The sequence below is a fragment of the Elephantulus edwardii genome, unplaced genomic scaffold (genome assembly GCF_000299155.1).
Source record: "Elephantulus edwardii isolate Elephantulus edwardi_28Jun2011 unplaced genomic scaffold, EleEdw1.0 scaffold00007, whole genome shotgun sequence".
NCBI classification, from domain to species: Eukaryota; Metazoa; Chordata; class Mammalia; order Macroscelidea; family Macroscelididae; genus Elephantulus; species Elephantulus edwardii.
The window spans coordinates 36392788-36409150 of NW_006399757.1; the positions used below are offsets into that span (position 1 = coordinate 36392788).

Consider the following 16363-nt stretch of genomic DNA (forward strand, 5'->3'; position numbering starts at 1 on the left):
TCTCACTCCAGAATCCACTTTCAGAAAAAACCATCTCAGTCTGCCTCCTCCTACTGAATTCCATCCCTTTTAATTTAAACAGCACTTTTTAAAGACTCTAAATAGGAAATACTTTATAAAATTTCTACCCAGTCATCTGGATAACCACATCTAAGACAAGACTATATAAAAAAAATCAATAAATGTTCTCATCTCAAAATGGGGAAGTATTTTATCTTACTAGTTTTGGTAGTGACACAAATTAGGCTCTGTGTTTGAAGATGATTATTCTTCCTCTGAGGCAATTTGTTCTTTTACTGCTTAACTACCTTCACCTTAACTGTGCCTGAGTTAAGGAAGCTAACAGCTTTATAAAAAGGATGCTTACATAATTACTCTGAAAATACCAAACTGTGAATTAAAAAGTACGCTAGAACTTAATTGTCCATTACTCAAATAGTATATGATCTTCCATTCCATCCATATCCCCTCTTTCTAGATGATTATTTAGCTAAGCAATCAGGGATATTAACTATTCACAGGTTAAGCAAGCATGGGTAAATATGCCCTGCAATAATATGCTGGCAGCTTCTGAGTGGCTCACCGTCAATAAGCACATAGCACTTACTCTAGTAATTCTTATGTGTTTGCTGATACATTTGCAATATCATGTACGGCTTTAAATGCTAAGCATTAATCAGGAATGAGCACTGAAGCATCAATAAAGTCTACATCATGTCCCTTTTAATGAAAATGCAAGATATAGATTTAATGCAAAACTAAACATTGGGCTCAGTGTGTTCTACTCCAGTAAATTAGCCAGTGTTTGTCATCTTTTAGAAGAGACCGAGGCTTGAATGCCTCATTTCACATGGTTTTGTTAGGGACAGATAGAAAGCTGATAAACAAGCCATTTGTTCTCTTACAGTCGCTCCCAGTCACACTGCTCAAGTTAAGCATCAGTGCTGCTCATTTCCTTCACAAACCCTGTTGCAAAGAGCTGCTCTTGAATATCGGACCACAGTAGAGCCTTGCGAAAAGTGCTTTCTGAGGAACACTAACTAAACTTTGGTCGATAGTGGCCCCAGAGCAATGGGTCTAGAATGGAAGCAGTGAATAGAAAAAAAACAACAAAACACCAAACCCAACAAACAACAACCAACCCAAAACCAAAAACCTTCTGTGTGAGCACCTATTATATGCTGTTCTAGACTTCAGATGCATTTTCCTACTTAGTCATCACAACATAGTCCAGGCATTTAGCTCAGCTTTGCCAGATGAGGAAACCTAGATCCAGAGATAAAGCTGCATAGCTAGCTGGTAAGTGACAGATCTGGATTTGAGTCTATTCACTGTCCTGCAGTACCTGGTGGGGTTAGGGGGCTGCCTTCCTCCTATTGCTTTATCATTAGTGCAGTCTTTATCATTCAAGGTTATCCCGTGCCATTTCCTGTAGGATCTCAGTGCTGACTGACAGCCTGCCATTTGACCATCTTTCTTATATGTTACACTTTCTCTGTGCCTCCAACGTAGTCCCTAGGACATTCTGCCTTTTATTACATTAATTGAATACCTAACTCTGACTCCCTTTGAGAAAAACTCTCTTAAATCACCTCTACATATACTGCAGGACTTTTCCTTATCAAAGGCACTCAATAAATGTTCATTGAAATTATCATAATAAATAATAATGAAAGCATATTTCTAATAAATAATAAATATAGAACGAAAGTTCATTCAAATAAAGTCAGTCACTTATTTACTGTCATTGCCCTTGAGTCAGAACCAACACATTGTTGCCCTGCCAGTAGGTTTTCTGACACAGTAAATTGCACAGGAGGAAACTGTCCATCTTTCTCAGAGCTACAAGTGGATTTAACTGCCAGAGGGATGTCACTTTTGGGTGAGCAGTGCAGTGCCCTATGCCATCAGAGTTCAGTATCTCAAATGCTCTTTCTGGAATTCCGAGGAGCATCATGGTCAAGAAGGCAGGTCCTGCAGGAAGTCTTCTTGGGTTCAGATCTTAGAGGTACAGCTTTAGATGAGTTATGCAATATCTCTGAGTTCCAGTTCCCTGACTATATAGTTCTTGCTGTTGTTGTTAGCTGTCATGGAGTTGATCCTAGGCTCGGGAGAACCTCATGCACACTGGCATGTGATCGTTAACTGGGGTTAATATTACTTACTTCAAAAGGTAGTTGTAAAAGTTCAGTAAGATAAAGCACATAAAGTACAGTGTGTAAGGAAATCTTTCAGAAAATACTCAATGAACTTTATCTACTATTTTGTAATTTTGATATGATAAGCAAGAACTATGTGACGCTTGAGATTTATAGAAATGATTAAGAAGGTCTGGGCCCAGGTACTGGCAACTTCTAGACCCCTCACATGCCTGAAACCAGTCGTCCACTCCTTAATTCCAGTCCTGTATATAGATATGAGGTTTTTGTAATGAAGAAGTCTGACATAATGCACACTTTCTAGAGAGCTCTGAGGGTGCAGACCTTAGTTCAGATTTGCCAGTGGCTCAGAAGAAAAATGATTAGTAGTCTTACCCCATTTGATTTACAGCCTCAGAAAACCCCTTGAAGATTCAGTTATGAATTGATTCCAAGTCAATGGCAATGAGATAAGGAAGACTTTTAGGTAATATTTATAATGCTTTCTAAAAATGATTTTCCAAATACCTGTGCATTACATTTCACACTGATAAGTTGTCATATTTTCCGAACCTGCTCTTTATGTGCACCAGCCAGACAGGGGGAAAGAGGTATGACCCTTAACACAGTTCAGAAAGCTAATTTTACAACTCTAGTGGCCATGCTGTTCCTTGTTCTGGTTAATTAACTAACTAACCAACCAACATATTTGCCTACTTGACACTGTTTGACTCAGGGTAAGTCCCTCAACATCTTTCCGAGACCAAATCTTTTCATAGATGAATGTGAGTGAAAAGAAAATACCTTCTCTGTTTCCCTCTCTAGATCTCCGTTTTCCATCTGTAAGAGTATCAGGTGATCTTCTCGGTCCTCCTTGGGCTGAACTTCCATGGCTCTCTTTCCCCTCAGAAACTGTAAGGTCCTATCAGAGGCATTTAGTCCATTAACTCCTGGTGTCACACTATTTTTGTCACTTCATGCTATGCCTTCTCTTTCCTATGTGTAGGACAGCCTGGTGCAATCTCCTTGAAGGTCAGGTACCTCCTTGAGGCCTGGCTCCTTCTGGCACAGCACCTCCACCTTTCCACAGCTCCTCCCCTCTCCCCTTGCATCAGGTGGAGACCCTTCTTTACTCCCAAGGTGTAAGCCATAGCCTGGCTGCCCGTACCCTCACTGGCCAGTAAGGGAAGAGTTATCTACTTGTCATCAGCTGACCAGGAGATGCTATCCCTTTTCCAACTGGACAGCTGCCACATGGGGCTTTTCCCTGTCCTGCTCCCCAGAAAGAAGAGGGTGGGACAATTTGCAATTACTCTGTCCACACTTTCACCCCAACCCCTGCTCTTGGCTACTTGGCCCCTACTTTTATGTAACAGTTGTCTCTATGGACAGGAGGCAAGTGGCAGGAAAGACCAGATATACACATTTCTTTAAACGTCCTGCCATCTGGGGCCTCCAGATCTTCCTGGACTCATGCTCTGATGGAGGGTTCTGATGAGTATGTATAAAAGGAACCACCAAAATTAGCCTGTTCTGAAGTAAAAGCAGAGCAGAAGGTCTTGGAGCCTAAGCTTTTTGGTTCCAGATGACCTGAGAAGGCAACAGTCCCAACGAAAGGTTCCCAAGCTAGTGCTCTGCAGCAGTGTGCGTGTTGTTTTAAGTCAAGATCACTGGGCTGTGGCCTGGAACAATGGACTTAATCGCTGAACAGTGGCCCTGGGCAGCTTGTTTATAACAAATTCTCTAGGTGGTTCTTATCCACATTAAGGCTTGGGGAATGCCTAGGTTTAGGCCATAGGAGGTAGAAGGGGTCAGGGGGTGTCTTGTTGATAAACCACATCCATCTCACACACAGCCCAAGAGGCTCCATAGTGTGTGGCATCTCAGCTCTTAGCTGTGCCTGTGGGTCACTTGTAACATCGCAAAGCCTGTTCTCTTTAATTAGGAATCAAAGCAACAACTTGATCAGGTTAATGGGAAAGTCAGGTGCAAAATGCCCACAAAGCGTTTAGTACAGAGCTGGATGTACAGTGAATGTTAAGTGTTGCTGATTGTCTTCAGGTCAAGCATGACTCATAGCGACCCTATGAACAAAAGGCTTGAAGCCCCTCTACAACTGTTGACATTTATCAAAGTTCACAGAGTTTCCGGAGGCATGTTATTTAGGAAGTGGATGCCACTCCTGATTCCAAACCTATAATAGTATGTTATTGGTTTTATATGCCATTGAATCGCTTGCCACATTCCTCCTCATAAAGCCCTGCTTCCCAAATTATCTGTTCTGCATACAGATTGAAAAGGTACGGGGTCAGGATGTATCTCTGATGCATTCCTTTTCTGATTTTGAATGATGCAGTGTTTTCTTGCTCTGTTCTGAGGACTGCTTCTTGGTCCTAGTATATATAGGTTTTCTATAAGCATGATCAAGTGCTCTGAGATTCCCATTTTCCTCAAGGTTAGCCACAATTTATTGTGATCTACACAGTCAGATGCCTTTGCATAGTCAATGAAGCACAGATAGACATTCTTCTGGTACTCCATGCTTTCTGCTAAGATCTATCTGACATTGACAATAATGTCCCTAGTGCCACAACCTCTTCTAAATGCAGCCTATATTTCTGGTAGTTCTCTATCCAGTTGTCTCTGGATAATCTTCAGCAGGATTTTGCTAGTGTGTGACATTAGTGATATTGTTTGATAATTTCCACACTCTGTCAGGTCACCTTTTTTTTTTTTTCAATGGGAATAAAAATGAATCTCTTTTAGTCAGCTGGCCAAGAAGTTGTCCTCCAGATTTCTTGGCACAACTTGGTGAGCACATGCAGGGCAGCATCTGTTTGCTGAAATACATCAATTGGTATTCCATCATTTCCTTGGACTTTATTTTTTGCCAAGTCCTACAGAGCAGTCTGAACTTCCTCCTTCATCACCATTGCCTCTTGTTCATATGTTCTTTGTTGAAATTCTTACGTGTTTTTACTATTCTTCATGTTTTCATTTTTGTGCCCTTTATACGGGCATGAGGACTCTCTGAGTAGTGGGTCCGTAAATGAAGAATCCTTTCTGAGGGAAGACCAGTGAATCTCATTCTGGAAAGAGTAGCCAGCCTTTGGGTGGCACTTACAGATGCTAAAAGGGCAAGAAGGGGGTCCAGACAAGCAACTGAAGAACTTTGGGCTCTTGGTGAAGTGGGCGAGCACATGAGTGGGTGTCAGGAGAACTGTGTCTATGCTTGGCTTTGTGTTTATTCCAGACTCTGGGCAGGTCACTGGATCACTCTTGGCCTCTGTCTTTTCCTTCATTAACAGGGTGAGAAATGGTGTTAGGAGATTTGTTCACGAAATGATTTGTCCTGAGGAAATCACACTTCCAACAGTTTTCATAAAGATAATTCATTAAATATAGGCAAAGATTAACATTTAATATATCTGGGAAATGAGTATCTTTCTCTCTTGTCAAGTAGGAGCTGACTCATAACTGAGCCTGAACTCATACGAGGAGTGATTTGATGTGAGAGGTTACTAGCTGATTATGACTTCATTTTAAGACCTGCTTCTCCTCGTAACCAAATGTTATCCAAGTCAGACCCATGCAAGTGCAGCTGATGAAGAGGACATTGGGTGGAGGGTGATCCTGCCCCTCAAATCCTAGGAGATACAAAGGTGCTTGCTTGTTGCACTTGACAGGTCAGTCCTGGCTCCGTGCACAATGTTCTGTGCCTATACAGAGCAATTCGGAATGTCACCAAATCACTACTCAGTTCTGCTGTTTGTATGTGTGGTGTTTTTAAACCTATCAATTTGCTGGATGGGAAACACCCATAAAATAAACAAGCCTGCAAGTAATGAGTTACTTTTATGTAAACAAAATAGCCAACTAAGAGTTGACGAGGACTGTCATTGCTTAACCGGTCACTATTGCATTTCACAACCTTGCTTTTTTGGGTGCCCTGCAGTTGCTTCTGACCCAGAGCAGCCTCGTGTAACAGAGTAGAACTGCCTCACAGGGTTTTCTTGGTGCTAGTCTTTATGGGAATGTTCCCTGGTGGTGCAGTCCATAATGTATTGGGCCACTACCTGAAAGTTCAGCAGCTTGTATTCACCAGCCGCTTCATGGGAGGAAGATGGACAGGCTTCTTCCGTAGAGGCTAACAGCCATGTGAATCTGATGGAAGGTCTCTGTGAGTCGGAACTGAAAAGGAAACGACTTAAGAGCAGTGGATTTTTTTTTAATTTAGAATCTTTATGGAAACAGATCACCAGGTCTTTCTGCTGCTGAGCTGCTGGGTACATTCAATTGTTTACTTTCTGGTTATCAGCCTTAACTCCCAGGACTTTTTGTAGAACCTTACACAAAGGAGTTTTGGTTTGTTTGTTTGTTTGTTTTTTCCAAATTGCTTTTCACAATAACACAGAGCCAAAGAAAAACAAATTCAAGCTAGATCTAATCTAATAGGAAACTATTCTTTCTTTATAATACTCCCTGAGGGGTCTCTTGATTTCATTATTGTTGTTGTTATGTGTCATTGAGTTAGAACCAACTCACAGCTGACCCTCTGGCAAGTTTTCAGAGACCATAAATCACACGGAAGAAATGGCCCATCTGTCTCCTTCAGAGCCGGTAAATTCGAACTACTTGTCTTTGGGTTAGCAGAGCAACACCTTATCACTAAGCCTCAATCTCTTGGCTTCCTTAGGCCCTAGGTTCTCCTTAAGGAGACGCCTCTTTCTTGGATCTCTGCTGGTTGCCTGAGTATCAGTCATTTCCATACCACTCTGTAAGTCTTGTCATATCTATGCATCACCTTTACTATCTGGGTGAGTTCAAACCACCTACTTTCCATTAGCAGCCTTCCCCTTGGCCATTCACAGGAGTGGTCAAGGATTCCAAAATTAAATCATTGACAATTTTAGCCTTTTCTCCATCTATCACAGTGTCACCTTTTGGCCCAGTGGTGAGGACTTCTGTTTTGTTGATACTGAGATGTAATCCATACAGAAGGTTACAGTGCTTGATCCTTTGCAGCAAGAACTACAAGTCTCCCTCACTTACAGCAAGCTAGGTGTGTTATCTGCATAATGTAGGTTGTAGATGATGTCATATTCTCCTTCATAAAGTCCAGCTGCTTTAATAATTTGCTCAGCACACGGAATGAATGTGTGTGGAGAAAGGCTACAACTCTGAAGCTCACCTTTCCTGATTTTAAGCCATGCAGTGTTGTTCAGACAGCAATTTCTTGGTCTAGGTCTAGGTTTCATATAAGCATAATTAAGTGTTCTAGGATTTCCATTCTTCTCAATGTTAGCCAGAGTTTATTATGATCCACACAGTCAGGTGCCTTTGCAGAGTCAATAAAGCACAAATAGACATTCTTCTAGCATTCTTGGCTTTTAGTCAAGAACCTCAAGAAGCCAGAACAAAGGAAGAGATGACGAGGTAAAAGAGATGAAGAGAAGCTTTCAAAGGGCAGCTCAGGAAGATAAGTCTTCTCCGTTCCATTGTAATGGAATGTGCAAAAAAGAGAAAGAACTTGCACAGCATTTTCAAGTTGAAAGAACTGAAAAACAAATTCATGCCTCAAGTTGCAATACTGAGAGATGCTATGAGCAAAATTCTGAATGATCCAGGAAGCATCAAAAGAAGATTGAGGAAATACACAGGAATCACTGTACAAAAAAAACCTGGTCAACACTGAATTATTTCAGGAAGTATGATCAAAGCCAATGGTGAGGAGGGAAGAAGTTCAAGCTGCACTGAAGCCACTGGCAAAAAATAAGACCCTAGGAACCAATGAGATACCAACTGAAATGTTCCAACTAACATCTCTGGACGTACTTACCAGTTTGTGCCAGGGAACTAAGACGACTGCTACATGGCCAACTGACTTGAGAGTATCCGTATTTGTTCTCACTCACAAGAAAGATGACCCAATAGATTATGGAAATTATTGAACAATATTATTACATACAAGCAAAATATTGCTGAAGATTGTCCAAAAATGGGTAGAACAGTACATTGATAGAGAACTGCCAGAAGTTCAGGCTGGATTTAGAAGAGGATTTTATAGTCAAAAGGAATTTTTGCCACTGCTTTTAACAATAATAAAAAAGGGAGCCATTTTGTGAAGAAACGAAGACTGACTGGTTGTGGCCGCGTTGCCGACCTCGAGCAATAGTCGGCTTCTTCGTATAGAATACGGGAGTAGGAGGTTCATAGTCGAATCTCTTCTCTTTTTTCCCCTCCTGGGCAGCAAGGCGAACCCCATCCCTACTCACTGGAACTCAGCTTTGATTTTTAACCTCCCTTCCCCACCCTTCCAGAACACACACATTCCCATTCTAAAATTGATTTTATAAAGACCTTTTAAACATACTGATGCAACTTGGTGTGCACTACAGCAAATATACAGTGAGATTTTTTTGATCTTCAGCTACATTTTTTAGCTGTGTGAAGAACTTTATCAGCGAAGATGGCCAGCAATGTTACCAACAAGACAGATCCCCGCTCCATGAACTCCCGTGTATTTATTGGAAACTTGAACACTCTTGTGGTGAAGAAATCTGATGTAGAGGCAATCTTCTCGAAGTATGGCAAAATCGTGGGCTGCTCTGTTCATAAAGGCTTTGCCTTTGTTCAGTATGTTAATGAGAGAAATGCCCGGGCTGCTGTAGCGGGAGAGGATGGCAGAATGATTGCTGGCCAGGTTTTAGATATTAATCTGGCTGCAGAGCCAAAAGTGAACCGAGGAAAAGCAGGTGTGAAACGATCTGCAGCAGAGATATACGGGTCAGTACCAGAACACCCTTCTCCGTCCCCTCTACTCAGCTCCTCTTTTGATTTGGACTATGACTTTCAACGTGATTATTATGACAGGATGTACAGCTACCCAGCACGTGTTCCTCCTCCTCCTCCTATTGCTCGGGCTGTTGTGCCCTCAAAACGCCAGCGTGTATCAGGAAACACTTCACGAAGGGGCAAGAGTGGCTTCAATTCTAAGAGTGGACAGCGAGGATCTTCATCAAAATCATCGAAGTTGAAAGGAGATGACCTTCAGACCATTAAGAAGGAATTGACCCAGATAAAACAAAAAGTAGATTCTCTGCTGGAAAGCCTGGAAAAAATTGAAAAAGAACAGAGTAAACAAGGAGAGATGAAGAATGATAAGTCAGAAGAGGAACAGAGCAGCAGCTCCCTGAAGAAAGATGAAACTAATGTGAAGATGGAATCTGAGGGGGGTGCAGATGACTCTGCTGAGGAGGGGGACCTACTGGATGATGATGATAATGAAGATCGGGGGGATGACCAGCTGGAGTTGATCAAGGATGATGAAAAAGAGGCTGAGGAAGGAGAGGATGACAGAGACAGCGCCAATGGCGAGGATGATTCTTAAGCACATAGTGTGGTTTAGAAATCTATTTCCATTAATTTTTTTTACCTAGGCGCTTGTCTAAGATCAAATTTTTCATCAGATTCCTCTCCCTAGTATCTTCAGCACATGCTCACTGTTACCCCATTCTTGTCCTTTTCATGTTCATTAATTCATATTGCCCCTGCGCCTAGTATCATTTTTTTTCACTTCCTTTGATGCTCCTAGTAGTAAAGTCTCACCCTGTAATTTTTGCTTTTAATTTTGATACCTCTTTGACTTAACAATAAAAAGGATGTATGGTTTTTATAAAAAAAAATAATAAAAAGGTAATGAATGTTTTATCTGTGAATTATCTTTAACTAGTTTTCTTTATATTGAATCACTTACCAAATAAGTTTATTTAAAGATAATTTTAAGTGGCTACCAAGAATGAGAAATGGGAATAGGGAGCTCTAGTGGCCTACTGGTAAAGATCTCTGCTGCAAACTCACAAGGGAATGGTTCAAACCCATCATCTGCTCCACAGGAGAAGGATGGACAGTTGAGTTCTCCCATGCAAGTAACTATCTCTGAAAACCCACTGGAAGATGGGTTATTATTAGTTGGTTCTGACTAGACAGTACACAACAGCAACAACCACCACCAGAAACTAGATAAAGACTAGGTAATCATAAAAATTAATACACTAGATGCAAAACACACTCCCCCCCCCAAGTGGGTGTCGGCAGAGCAGACTTGCCAGATGAACTGGGGGTCTCTGGCCCAGAGTTTGCCAGCATTTGGGCTTGCCAGAATGGTAAAATACTGAAGGGCCTGAGGCACTGTGGCCTTTGGGCCTGTTTTTCATTGTTTTTTGTTCAAACGTTTTTCTAGGTTGTATAGCCCTGGTGTGTCCACTTGCCATACAGAGGTAACTTATGGTTGCTGTGAAGCTGAACACTGTGACACTGATGTGTCAAATGCGTTAGTTGTTACCCATGGCGGACACTGTTTAGTGGAGCTCCCCGATTAAAACAAGCTTGGAAGCAGGACTGGCATCCACTTCCATAATAGCTTGCCTCCGGAAACCCTATGACCCTGCAGAAAGGATGAAAGAAGTCATACAAGTGTTGAGGACTTTTGTTCATACGGTCGCTATAAGTCACCTACAATTCGATGGCACTTAACAACAACAACAACAGATACAAAACAATGTTCCTAAATTTTCGTTGATTCTCTCTTAAGAATGTAAGTCTAAAGACTGCTTTTTCTGTGTTAAAAATAAGCAAGTAACATGTGTTACATTTTAAAAACATAAGTGCCAAACTCAGGTTCCCCCCCCCCCACTTTTGACTGAATCTGAACAATGGAAAGAGAACTGTAAAGCTAACTTTCTATTTAAGTGAATTATTATTATTTAATCCCTCACATTACAGAGTTAAGAAGTCTTGGTGATATAGTGGATTCCTAAGTAAAAAATTGCTTTTTAAATCTACTTCCTGTTCCTTGGGAGAAAGAGGAGGTCTTCTGCTCCCATTAAGATGTAGTTTCGAAAACCTGATTAAAGAAATCCAAAAGTCTGAATCAGCTCAATGATAGTGGTTTGAGTTTATAAGCTTTTTTACAGATAGTTGCATTTCCACACTTTGGAGCTCTGAACTCTTTTGATAGTCTTCTAGTCTTTTTTTTTTTGTTTGTTTTTTTGGTCTTCTAGTCTTAACTCAGTGCTCAAGCTACCCATTTTTTAATCACCTTTGTGTGTCTCAGATTTTGTCTTAGTGACTTCTCCAAGTATCTTTCAAGCTTACACAGAGGCTAATTTTGCCCACTGTGTATTTTTCCTCCAGAGACTTTGAAGGATATGTAACAGTGTATGGGTTACTTTAATCCCTCAGAACCTTCATATCCTCATCTGCAAATCAAGGAAGTATAATAATACTGGCCTCATGGACTTGTGTCAGGACTCAGTGATCCAATTTAGAGAAAATGCCTCACACAATGGCCTTAATCAATGTTCAATAAGCAGTAGCAACTGTTGTTAGTCATTAAGTCATTAAGTCTGACCTCAATGTCAGCTCCTTTCAAACACTCAGCTCCTAGGCCACCCTTAGTCCCTGTTCCATGCTCTTACACATGCCCGTTGATGGCTTGGAATGTCATTTGTGTGTACTCGGTCCATCTCAGATCTGAATTAGCTGCCAAAGTCAAGTAGTTCTGAAAGGGAGTGTGATTTCAAGCATGTCTTAGTGTTCCCATCTAAGAAACTCTTGACTTCATGGAGAGACCATTGTTTTTCTCCCTTAGGAGATTAGTAATTACAGGGACAGTTTTTAAAAGAGCATATGACCCTCAACCCTAAAAAGGACTTTAGAGTGGCTGTGTTCTCCTGAGTATGAGGCAATACATTCATACTGTAAATTTGATTTCTTTGTGTAACCCCTTTGAACCCTATACAGGAGAACCTTGAAAGTCAGGCTTATTCATATAAAAAGATGCCAAGCAGATTAACATACAGTGAAGAGATGTAAACATTTTTTTAAATGGATTTATCCATTTAACACAGCAATATGGTATTTAGTTATCAGTGTCAACAGCCAGTAGTCACATTCCTCAGTTGTTTGGTGAAATGCGTTAACAAACAGCTCGTGAAACTCTTCCTGATTAATCATGTTGATATGTTTTTGGATGGTTGGTTTTTTATTTTATTTTTTTATTTTGTAGTGTGCTTTTCCTTTAGTTTGCTTGGGCAACAGCCCCTTCCACTGCAGTGTCTTGACTTAAAGAACATTGAGGAGAAAGCTACTGGGTCTGGAATTTTATTGTGATATCATATAATCATTGACAAATGTGGCTACTGCTTGCCTGCATTTTAACTCCTTTCTTCAGATGCAGAAAATGTTCATAGGGTGATGGCTTAAGATTAACTAAGGTGAACTGGAAAGTCAGTGAAAAAACTTTTTATTACTGAGTCTGGTAACATTATCTGGATTGCCTCAGAGGTGGTATACATCTAAAAGAGAATTAGAATAATTTCAGTGATAATAGTGTCACTAAGGGTAAGGAGTTGTGCTGCTATCCTAAAGGCAGGAGGTTCAAATCTATTAGCTGCTCCTTGGGAGGAAGATGGGCAGTCTCCTCCCATGAGATTAACTGCTTCTGGACATTGCCCCAGAGGATCAGCTATGAGTCGCTTCCAACTTGATGGTACACAACAACTGCCGCTTAGTAGTTAGGGACACTCTAATGGTCTAGTGGTTAGGATCTGCTCTGTCAACCCAAAGGCACACAGTTCAAATCTCCCAGCTGGATCCATGGGAGAAAGATGGAAATTCTCCTCCAGTGCAATTTACTGCCTCTGAAAAGTCAAAGGAGGGTCAGTTTTGGATGGCTTCTGACCTGACAGCACTTAGTAACCACAACCACCACCTCTCAGTCAATGCTACTAGTACCCTCTAGCCCCTAAGTTGTAACAACCAAAAAGTTTTCCAGACATTGCTATATGTCTCCTAGGAGAAGAAAAAACCCCAAAACACCCACTTGAGAACTATTGTTCTAAATGTACAATCCTAAATCTCACATAGTTATTATGCCTCTCTGCTGATCCCTTTGCATCACATCATTGAAGATGCAACTGAACACACTTTCTCACTCTGAGGCTGTTTCTCTCAATTCCTCTGCAGGAAGATTTTTGGGCCACACTGTCTTCTCCTCCTCCCATGCACACAGTACTGTACTGCTCAACAGAACATTGCTAGTGAACTAAGGAATTCTTTGCCCCTCAGATTTGTGACCTCACGGAGCCAATCAAAAACTAATGTCTGCATATTCTTGAATGAAAAAGGAAGTCTATGTGGTAGCAATTCAAATGGGGCAAGAGTTAGCAGGAAGAAGTGGCAGAATTCTAAAATTAAAACGAACTCATCTTGAACACTCACTTGGTGCTACATCTTATTTAATTCATGCATCATCCCCTTTTTACAAATGAGGAAATAGAGGGTTAGTGAAGTGAAGTAGTAACCTGAATTTGTTCAGGTCCCCAGAGCTGAACTCGTTGTGTGAGGATTTGAATACAGGTGACCTGACCCTGAGGAGGGTACTTTGGGTACTCTTAGCCCCTGTTGATACAGCTGCAATTCTGCAGAGGCAGAGGCTCAGTGCATGAGGCCTGAACCAAGACGGCCGACTTTTCAGGACTTGTAAGAACAGCTCAGTTGAATTCTAGAGGCCCTGACTTTCAGTGACTAGGCCTATGCAAATCTGCAAGTGGATGTGGTCCCATTTCTTAATTTCCATCTGTCTTAGTGCAGCTGCCTCTGCTTAATGGTGTGGAGTATTGCTTTCCCAGTTTAGAAAGTTGATTAATAAAGGCAGCTGAGGTGAAGAATATGGTTCAAGAGCATGCCCCACTAGCAGGTGTGGTGATGGTAAGATAGAGGGGAATGCAGCGCTGGGGAATCGAGAAATGAGTTGAACCTTTGAACCTTGAAGAAGGTGGGACCAAAAAAGTGTTCAGATGTAGGTCCAAAACCTTGGCAGTACCTACCTATGTCTTACCTATCCTAATGAATTCTCCCTCCCCTTTGCCCTCTGGTGGCCCAGTGGAAAGGCATGGACTTTGAGTCTACCAGGTGCTCTGCGGGAGAAAGATGAGCAGTGTCCTCCCATGTGATTTACTGCCCCGGAAAACCTGCCAGAGTGTCAGCTGTGAGTTGGTTCTCAATCAAATATACATTAACAACAACATTGTTCACTTTGCATTTCTGATACAAAAGTATAAACATTCAAGTAGTTGTAGTTTCCAACTTTTTGGTGGCAAAATTGTATGTAAACAATGAAAATGCCTCTGTATGCCTCTGTTATAAAAGTAAACATGTTTATGGAGGAAAAATTAGAAACCAGAAATCAAGACTAAAAATACAACCCACAGTCCTACCACCCGGCAGAAGACACGCACTGTTGACTTACTCTGAATGGTCCTTGTAAGTCACCAAGAGAGTCAGTGGGAAAAATGTAATTAGGTGATTGAACACGGAGGAAAGGAGGAGAGAAGAGAAAGCAGCCAGAGGCTACAGTTACTAACCCTTTTGCTTTGGCTGCACTCTGATGGCTCTAGTGACCTTTGTCCATATTTCAGTGACCAGAACGCCATTTTCTAAAGGGGGGCATCCCCCACCCCCTATTCGCTCATCAGTGACCACTGCAGCCATTTCTATCCTGCTCCTGTGATATTGCGTGGTCTGACTAAAAGAACGAACAAATCTGTCTTAGAGGAAATGCAACCCCGGTTCTTGTTTGAGGCAAGGATGGTGAAACTTTGTCTCATGTACTTTGGGCCTGTTGTTAGGATGGACCAGTCCTTGGAAAAAGACATCATGCTTGGAAAGGTGGAGGATGAGAGGAGGAGAGGAAGGATTGCTGCAGTGACTAACAGAGGACTTGCACATATCAGAGATGTGAAAATGGCATGGCATAAGGCAATGTTCTGCTCTCTTGTTCATTGGGTTGCTATGAGTTGTAGTTGACTTGATAGCACCAAACAATAGCAACTTCCAAGGAATCTCAGCGATGTGGTTTTTGCTGTCCTGGCTTTCTAGAGAAACTAGTCACTGATGTATGCCTGAATGTGCTCCTCAGAGAGGCTGACGTGGCCACCGCTCCCAGAGTCATGGTCTTAAAGACCATCAAACTCGAGGTCCTCTCTGGAAATGGCCACTCCTGGGCCTTCTGGAGAGCTGTCTCTCTCTCTGTCACCCTGGGTAAAGATGGAGTCAGACAGTGACGGAAGACTCATCGCTTTTGCTGCAATCTGTTGCCAGGCAGCCTTCATCTCTGTTACTGTGTGAGCCAATGCCGTGTGTACTTGAGTATGGGTGCTCATAATGAGGCTTTTCATGCCTTTTTCCCTTTGAAGGAGGGGGATGTTTTTAATAAGAAATCCATCAACAGTACAATAGAATATATACAGTAAAAAGGAAGTGTTTTTCTAATATCGAATTGTCTAAAGAGTCATTTATGTCTTGTCTGTCCTTCTAGATGCATTCTGTGCATGTACAAACATGTCCCCTGGATTCAACCTGTTTCCTGGTACCAGAGCCCTGCTACTCTGTAAGTCTTCTCCATTTACAGGGGCCCAAGACCCAATGCTTTTATCCGACGGCTTCCAAATTCCTGTGCAGGTCTCCTGTTACCTCCTCTCCTTTTCCCAGGACACTGGGCTCCAGGCACACTGGCCTTCCTTTCACTCCTACCCGAGGACCTTTGCATTTAGTGATCCCTCTGCTGGAATGCTCTTTTCTGTGTTCAGTTAAGCTTTCTAAGTCCATGTTGACTTGACACTTCCTCAGTGACTTCCTCTCTAAACCAAATCCTTGACTATCTTCTAAGCACAGCCAGATCGCTTCCTTCGGACCATTGTTTATTTGCCATAATTTGTGATCATAGCTCTGGTGGCCTAGTGGAAAGGAGTTGGGCTGCCAGCCCAGGGGCAAGTAGTTTGACTCTTCTGGCTGCTCTGAGGGAGAAAGATGGACAGTCTTCTCTCATGCAGTTTATAGCCTCAAAAAAGCTGCTGGAAGGACAGCTATAAATCAGTACCAATTTGATAGCAGTGAGTGACAGTGTGTCCATTTGTTTGTGTGATTAAATGTCTACTGTCTGCTTTTGAACTATCTGCAATCCTTCTTGTGGACAGGGACTCAAGCTCACAAGTCTTGGTAGGTTGTTGTTGTTGTTGTTATGTGCCGTCGAGTCGCCTGCGACTCATAGCCACCCTATGTACAACAGCCCTAAACTTCGCCCTGTCCTGTGCCAATCGCACTGTCTCTGACACTACCATCCCAATTATCCCAGTCACTGAATCAATCCACCTCATAGAGGG

At 41.9% G+C, this 16363-nt stretch overlaps 1 protein-coding gene across 3 annotated transcripts; it reads left to right on the forward strand.

Moving 5' to 3' along the window:
- Positions 1-8247: 8247 nt before the first annotated feature.
- On the forward strand, positions 8248-9817 carry LOC102856911 (heterogeneous nuclear ribonucleoproteins C1/C2-like). Of its 3 annotated transcripts, none has more exons than XM_006880343.1 (3): positions 8248-8384; positions 8548-8924; positions 8964-9814. In XM_006880343.1, the coding sequence occupies exons 2-3, from the start codon at positions 8608-8610 to the stop codon at positions 9526-9528; spliced, it is 882 nt and encodes a 293-aa protein (XP_006880405.1). In that variant the 5' UTR covers positions 8248-8384; positions 8548-8607; the 3' UTR covers positions 9529-9814. The 3 variants fall into 3 exon arrangements, with proteins under 3 accessions (XP_006880405.1, XP_006880404.1, XP_006880406.1); XM_006880344.1 differs by having other exon boundaries at positions 8269-8384; positions 8548-8723; positions 8964-9817; XM_006880342.1 differs by having other exon boundaries at positions 8548-9813.
- The last annotated feature ends 6546 nt before the right edge of the window (positions 9818-16363 follow it).